Source organism: Elephantulus edwardii, unplaced genomic scaffold, assembly GCF_000299155.1.
Source record: "Elephantulus edwardii isolate Elephantulus edwardi_28Jun2011 unplaced genomic scaffold, EleEdw1.0 scaffold00143, whole genome shotgun sequence".
Lineage (NCBI taxonomy): Eukaryota > Metazoa > Chordata > Mammalia > Macroscelidea > Macroscelididae > Elephantulus > Elephantulus edwardii.
The window spans coordinates 4,653,936-4,662,486 of NW_006399893.1; the positions used below are offsets into that span (position 1 = coordinate 4,653,936).

The 8,551-nt window shown below is 37.0% G+C and overlaps 1 protein-coding gene across 2 annotated transcripts in view; it reads left to right on the forward strand.

Annotated features, from left to right (window-relative positions):
• The window catches only part of SPOPL (speckle-type POZ protein-like), a 54,270-nt gene that overhangs the window by 33,394 nt on the left and 12,325 nt on the right, over positions 1-8,551 (forward strand). Inside the window, exon 7 of one of the 2 annotated variants that reach the window (XM_006894448.1) lies at positions 8,216-8,412. In XM_006894448.1, coding sequence (XP_006894510.1) covers positions 8,216-8,412 — 197 coding nt within the window. The remainder of the gene's footprint in view (positions 1-8,215; positions 8,413-8,551) is intronic. The other variant, XM_006894449.1, reaches the window with a different exon arrangement.

Below are 8,551 nucleotides of genomic sequence, written 5' to 3' on the forward strand. Positions count from 1 at the left end.
ATATATATTATTTCTGTTGTCAGGAATTTTTTTTATCGAAAAATGAAAAAAATAATTGAGGTTTTGTATAATTTATTTTTTTAAAATTGAGTGTTGTTGTTAGATGCTATGGAGTTGTCTGACTCATAGCAAGGAATAACACAGCTATCAGTTTAAAGTGCTCTTTGTAGTGTTGGTAAAAGAAGCTGCAAGCATTATCAAAAAATTCCAAGCCAGTATGTCTGAAAGCATATTCACATATCTTCTGGAATTTTCTACAAAATGCTAATGCCCGTGTCATTGCCCTTGTCCCATCAATCTGATTTAATTAGTGCAGGAGAAGGAGTAGATGCTTATTTTTATTTTAAAAGCTTCCAGATAAGTCTGAAATTTTTAGTCAAGTTTGATAACCACTGCTTAAAACTATTGTATTGCTACCCTATTGTCATTTAGTTTGTTGAAAGACTTTAAGAGCTATTTGTACATCACTCATATCCCACAAAAATTACTATGAAAATTTGTAAATCCACTACTTCAGGTAGTTGAATTTTGATGTTTGTTGTAAATTGTGTTCTCTAAAAATACATATAAGTTCTAACCCACATTCATGTGCTTACAGTCCCATTTGGAAGTGGAATTTCATTGCTGTGTTGGGTAGTCAATATTGCTAAAGGATACTTTGAGTAAATATCTTTTAAGATACGAAATAAGTAAATTAATCAGATAAAGAAGATAAATGCCAAGACATGCAGAAAGATCTGAGGAACCAGAAAACAGAACCTGAAAAGAGAGATTTGATTTTGTTTTGTTTTTTAGCTAGTGCTGACACACAGAGAAAAGCTGTCTCATAGGAAGACATTTCTGTTTCTTAAAACTACTACCCAAAAAAACAAACAAAAAAACTACTACCCACTTAGGGTATTTCTTTAATATCAGCACTAAAGAACTAAGACCATTAATGCTTCATCACTTTCTTAGATTAATTTTGTTTTGATAAAGATAAAGATAATGAAATTAAATAGTATAGATGCTTTTGCTCCATGCCAAGATATTTACCATCTTATTTGAAACAATTATAAATAAATAAAAGAACCCATGATAAAAGAGTGCAAATATATGGAAAGTGATTTTTAAAATACTAGATTTCTGGCAACAAATGTTACTAATCCCCAAGAAACCCAGTTTATTGCCTTAGATATGTTTCCAGGCACAGAGCTGAGAGAAAGATTCTCGGACAGAGGGATGCAGATTCTTTAAATTGAGAAGATAAACCTGAGAGTGAGAATTCAGTCAGAATATACAACATTGCGTTTACAGGACAAAGTACTTCGAGGAGAGAGATCTGCACAAAGGGTGTTCCCTAGAACATTTAATAGAATTCTGAACAGTGAATATGTGAGAGAAATTTACCAAGGAAAGAGCTATTTGCTCAGTACATTCTTATAGCTTAGTGGGAAAGAATTGTACTGCCAGCCCAAAGATACACAGTTCAAATCCATGTGATGCTCAGTGGGAGAAAGATGAGCAGTTTCCTCCTGTCTAGTTTTTTTTCCCTCTGAAAGGCCACTAGAGGGTCAGCTATGAGTAGATTCTGACTCGTCAGTAGTACATAACAATAACAACATCCTGGGAATACTGCCCATTTGTGCTCGCCAGACTGGAAAATCTCATTTATGGGGCACTGAAGGGGCACTCATTTTCCAGACTGGAAAATCTCATTTATGGGGCACTAAGAATAGTGTTGCCTCAGAATATACCTCTTTGCTTTAGTAGTAAAAATTGTTCCATTGTCGTGGCTATTGAGTCAGACCTAACTTTTAGCTGACCTTCCCTCCAGCATGTTTTCTAAGGTTGTAAATCACATGGGATTGCCCATCTCTCTTCCAGAGCCACTGGTAGATATGAGAACTGCTGGTGGCTTAAGCTGCCAGAGAGGTGCTGCCTTTGTGTTAGCAGCTCAACTCTCGAAGGACTAGGCCACCAAAATTAGCTCCCAAAATAATTTTTGTGTCCAGAAAATAATTAGTCCTGGATAAATGTTGCTCTGTGGGGAAGATGGAGGGATGGTGAAAAAGAAGATGACCCTCGATCACGTGGATTAACACAGTGACTGCAGCAGTAGGCTCAAGTATGTCAGAGATGGCGAGGATAGCACAGGATAGGATAGGGTTCAGATCTGTTGTTCATAGAGTGTTCCTTGAGTCAGCAACACTTAACAACTGTTGCCTAACAAATCTTTATAGTCAGGTCTACAAGAATTGGACTCTTTGAAGTGACCTGCTGCCCCAGAACAAAGGTCAAGAAAATGTAATAGTAATACACCCTTCACCATAAAAGTCATAATGTCTGATAGCTGATCAAAAATTATCAGGAATGTGATGAGGTGCTTTAACATATAATGAGGAGAAATAATCAACCAGTTAGTTGTAGCTTGCCTAGAACTCACAGAAATTTTAACAGATAATAAGCACCTCTGGAGCACTGTGAAATGGTTCACTCACTTTGGAACACATGAAATAATTATGGTGAAAGTATTCAGTCATTTTTTTTTTTTTACATCTTTTCTGATTTTAAACTATGCAGTGTCTTCTCTTCAAATAAATACCTTTTGGTTCTGCATAAGCACTATTAAGTGTTCATAACCTTATCTGTAATTGTTAAGATTCCCAGAGCTGAATGTCTTTTTACTTAGGCAATAAAACATGGCTAAATATATTTCTAGTATTCTCAGCTTTCAGCTAAGATTTATCTGGAGTCAGCAGGAATACCTTTGTCCACAACCACTTCTGAAGCTAGCCTGAAATTGTAGCAATTTCCTGCCAGTATTCTCCTCCAAATACTTTATTTATCTTCAGCAAAATTTACTTGAATATATAATGTTGATATTATTTGATAATTTCCTTATTCAATAGGTCTTCTTTCTGTGGAATAGGCCCAAATGATGGGTATGTTCTCATTTGGTCAGCTGCTTGCCGAATTTTTTGGCATGGATGAGTGAACACTTCCATCTTTGCATCGCTTTGTTGAAAATATCTCAGTTGGCATTTCCATCAGTTCCTGGACCTGGACTCTGTTTTTCACTAATCCCTTTAGTGTAGTTTGGACTTTCCCTTCAGTACCATTGGTTCTTAGTATATGCTGCCTCTTTAAATGTTTGAGTTTTGACCAGCTGTTCATGATACAGTGATTATACTGCTTCCCTCTTTTGTTGTTTCCTTTGTCATTTAAGTTTTTTTCTTCCTTAATTAAAGACTTTTCAGTTTTCACTGAAAGATTGGGTTGGCAGAAAGATTGGGTTTTCATTCATCATTGATACATACTTTTTTCTCTCCTTCCTTCAATTCACTTGTTCATGACATGTCTTGATCCAGATTGTCATATATAAAATACCTAATCATCTGTTCCTTCAGATAGTCCTTCCCTTTACATATTCCAGTGTGTTGTTCATTAACCATCCATTCTTTTCTTGTTTCTTCACTCTACTCCTGTGTTCATCCTATTTTTGTAACATTGGTCTTATATAGTGTTTACCTTTTTTTTTTTTATAATTTTTTTTAATTAATCTTAATGAATGTTTACAGAGACTTTGGATTTCCATTCATTCATTGTTGCACTTTCCTCTCTGCCCACCCCACCCTCCAGCTCGCTCTTTTCTTGGAAAAGTAAAAGAAAAATTCTGTCATTGTTTTACAGTTCCTCCCCCCAGGTCGACTCCACTATGTGTCCTTCGTTCTGGACTCCTGTGATGACAATAATACCTAATCATATATCCTTTTTAAACAGTTCTCTCCCTCATCTGTTTCAGTAATTTATCCCATCTTTCTCAGTCTCCCTCCAATCCCAATGTCAGTCCCATTTTACAACAGTGGCACTATGCAGTATTTGTCCTTTTGTGACTATTTCATTGAGCATAGTGTCTTTCCGTTTCATCCATGTTGTGTAGTTATTTACAAACTCATTGTTTTTCAGTTCTGTATAATATTCCATTGTGTGAAATACTGCAGTTTTTCTGCCCATTTGTTTGTTGAATAAGAGTTCCAGTCTCTCCATAATATCCTTGCCAGAATTTGTTGTTTGTCATCCTGTTAAACTTTGCTATTGTTGCTGGAGTGAGATAATAGCTCATTGTTAAATTTTGTCTTTTTAGTTTTTTCACTGTTTCACCTTTATGTTTTTTTTTTCTTCAGTTCTTTCAGCTTAAAATATGTTAAGCATGATTTTCCCTTTTTGTTTTCTAGTTACAGTTCTTTGCACATTTTATTATAATACTTTGTCTTCTGGAGCTGCCATTTGAAATTTTTTGTTCAGTTAGTTTATTATTTCTTCCATTTACTGTAGCTACTATTCTTTTAAGTTTCAGAATCTCTTCCGACATCTGCTTCAGTCTTTTTGCTTTCCTATCTTTTTAATGACCTTTTACTTTCTTCCTATCTGCTGTTCTTGATGTCATCCCATAATTCATCTGATCTTTGATCTTTAATGTTAGTCATGTACTGTTTTTGTAGTGGTCCCTTAATTCAGATGAAATATATACAAGGTTGTATTTTGTTTCTTGTATACTACTTAAAATTTTCGTCAGCTTCAGCTTGAATTTGCATATAAGCAACTAATGGTTTATTACACAGTTGGCATCAGGCCAAAGAAGAATGAATCATCAGTATTGGAAAAAAGGTCATTACTAACCTGGTAGTCCAATCCTTTTATATGCGTGGAAAAGCTGGGCAATTAATAAGGAAGGTCAACAAAGAATTGATGCTTTTGAATTATGATGATGATGAAGAATATTGGCAATAACATAGACTGATGAAGAATAAACAAATCTGTCTTTGGAGACATACAGTGTTAGAATGCTCTTTGGGTGTAAGAATTGCAAGACTTCATCTCACATACTTTGGATGTGTTGTCAGAAAGAAGCAGTTCTTAGAAAAAGGATGCCTTACTTGGTAAGGTAGAATATTAAAGGAAGAAGAGGAGGTGCCTCCTCATGATGAATTTGCAACAGTTGTGAGGGTAGGTCAAGATTGTGTATCTTTTCATGCTGTTGCATATAGGGAGGGTCACTGTTGTTTGGAACTGATTAGGACAGAGCTTGGTAGTTTATGAAAATAAGCAGAATATTAACTATATGATCCTTCACTTTTACTTTTGAGTTCTCACTTAAGTGAAAATAAAGCCTATGTTCATAAAGAGACTTGTATATTAATATCCATGGCAACTTTAATAGCCAAAAACTGAAAGAACTCAAATGTTCATCAACAAGGGAATGGATAAACCAGTTGTGGAACAGTACAGGTGGTATATGGAGCTCTGGTGGCCTAGTGATAAGAAAATACACTGCACATGCTGCTGTGAGGAAGAAGTGTGAGCAGTCTCCTCCCTTGGGGCTTACTGCCTCTGAAAATCCTCTGAAGGGTCAGCTATGAGTCCATTCCAACTCCACAGCACATACAACAGTGGAATAAAAAAATAAGGTGCTACACAGTACTAACTAAAAGATAAGTGATTCAAACCCACCAGCTGCTCCATGGGGGAAAGATGTGGCAGTCTACTTCCATAAAGAAAATCTACACTGCTTAATAGGGTTGCTGGGAGTCAGAACGTTAAATGATCTAGGAATTATCAAGAGAAGATGGAAGGAATACATAGAGTCACTGTATCAGAAGAATTTAATGAAATAACATATGAGCAAGAGCCTATGGTGATGAAGGAGGAAGTTCAAATTGCTCTGAAGGAATTGGCAAAAAACAAGGCTCCAGGAGTTGATGGTATACCAGTTGACATATTTAAACAAACAGACATTGGTCTGGATGTGCTCACTAAGTTGTGCCAAGAAATCTGGAGGACAGCCAGCTGGCCTACTGACTGTAAAAGACCTATAATGTTCCCATTCCAAAGAAAGGTGACCCAACAGAGTACAGGAATTATCGAACAATATCATTAATATCACATGCAAGCAAGATTCTGCTGTAAATTATCCAAAAACGTTTAGAGCAATATGTCAACAGAGAACTGCCAGATGTGCAGGCTGGATTTAGAAGAGGTCATGGTACTAGGGATATTATAGCTAATGTTAAGATGGATCTTGGCAGAAAGCAAAGAATACCAGAAGAATGTTTTTCTGTGCTTCATTGACTATGCAAAGGCTTTTGACTGTGTGGATCACAGTAAGCTATGGCTGACTCTAAGAAGAATGGGAATCCCAGAATATTTGATTGTGCTAATGCGAAACCTCTACTTGGACCAAGAGGCAGTTGTCAGAACAGAGACACTACATGGTTCAAAATCAAGAAGGGGGTCCTTCAGGGATGTATTCTGTCTCCATACCTTTTCAGTCTGTATGCAGAACATATCATCTGAGATGCAGGGCTGTACGAGGAGGAATGTGGCATCAAGATTGGTGGAAGAGTCATCAACAACCTGCGTTTTGCAGATGACACAACCCTGCTTGTTGAAACTGAGGAGGTCCTGAAGCACTTGCTACAGAAGATCAAGGATTGCAGCCTCCTATATGGACTGAAGCTCAACATCAAGAAAACAAAGATTCTCACCACTGGGCCAATTGGCAGCATCAGTATGGATGGTGAAGAGATTGAGACAGTTAACAGTTTTAGTTTACTTGGCTCCACAGTCAACACTCTTGGTAACAGCTGCTAGGAAGTCAGGAGACGAATTGCATTGGGAAAGTCAGCTGTGAGGGACCTCTCAAGAGGACTGAAGAGCAGCAATGTCAGGCTGAAGACTTAGGTGCTCCTGTTCTGGGCTGTAGTCTTCGCAATTATGTGCTATGCATTGGAGATTTGGACAGTGAATAGGGATGATAGAAAGAGAATTGATGCCATTGAGCTGTGGTGCTGGAGAAGAATGTTGAATGCTGGGAGAATAAACAGGTTTGTCCTGGAGAAGGTGAAGCCGGAATGCTCCTTGGAGTCAAGGATTCTGAAGCTTCATCTGACATACCTTGGGCATGTTGCAAGGAGGGACTGGTCCTTGGAGAGGAACATCATGTTTGGCAGAGTGGATGGGCAGTGCAGGAGAGAAAGACCTTCAATGAGATGGATCGATTCTGTGACTGGAGTGGTGGGAATGAGTGCGTTTGAGATGGCTAGGTTGGCACAGAATAGAATGGAGTTTAGAGCTCTAGTACATAGGGTCACAGGCAACTTGATGGCACATAACAACAATAACGAGTCAGAATCTACTGGTTGGAAATGGGTATGCAGTGAAGTACTACACAGCCACAAAAAAGAGATTCAGATATTCATAAAGCAACATTTATAAATCTCAGAAGTATTATATACTAGGGGAGCTCTAGTGGCCTAGTGGTAAGGAGCTGCAACTACAATCCCAGAGGCACACGGTTCGAAGCCACCAGATGCTCTGCCGGGGAAGGAGGGACAATCTCCTGTACCAGTCAGATCTGATTTGACGGTACACTTACACAAAACTAATAAAAATTTTTTAAAAAAGAAATATACTGAATGGAAGTAGCTAGAGAAATATGAGAATATGCTATTTGATTCTGTTTATAGGGGGTATCTGTATGGGAGAAGAATTGTCTAGAGGTAATAAGAAACTTGGAAATGATTGATGTATGTACTGGTTTGCTTTCATGACTTCATGGATGTATGCATATATCAAACTTTTCAGCATATATTTTGACATGTACAGTTTGCTGTTTGTTAATCTTACCTTAATAAAGCCATTAAAAATGTTAAAATATATAATATACATACTATCAGGGGAGCTCTGGCATAGTGGTAAAGACCTGCACTGCCAACTCAGAGGGAGGCAGTTAGAAACTGTCAGTTATGAGAAAAAAATGGGCGGGCCACTCCCGTTTCTTTAACTGCCTCTGAAAACCAACACCACTACCACATTAACAACTCCAAGATATTTTAGTGGCTGTAAATATTTTAGTTTAATAATTTTTCAATTTTGAGAAGCAGCAGTCTGTACAATCTGATACCTGAATTAGTAGAAAAATGTAGTCATAAATATTCATCAATATAACCTTTTAGCATAAACACTGTTAAGTATTTATGCTAAACACTAAAATACAAGTGCCTTCTATTTTGTATGTATATATATATTTTTTTTTAAGTCAGAACAACAATTTAAAGACTTAAAGTACCCTCAGTCTAAAGAATAGTTTCTTTTCCAAGTTGAAAAATACATATTTAAAAACATTTTAATCAGTCAAGTAACTGTTTAATGGTTATGCTTTTCTTTTAAATAGTATGCACTGGAACGGCTGAAGGTCATGTGTGAAGAAGCTCTGTGTAGTAACCTCTCTGTAGAAAACGTTGCTGATACCCTTGTCCTTGCAGATTTGCACAGTGCAGAACAGCTGAAAGCACAAGCCATAGACTTTATTAATAGGTGCAGTGTACTTCGACAGCTTGGTTGTAAAGATGGGAAGAACTGGAGCAGCAAGTAAGATGGCATTAATTTCCGACTCTAAGTTGCTTTACATAACTGAGATGAAATGTTTGAATAGCCTTTAGTTCATGTACAGTAAATATGAATTCAAATGGTAGTTATATGAAGGAAACGTCCTTTTAGTTTAAAAAAA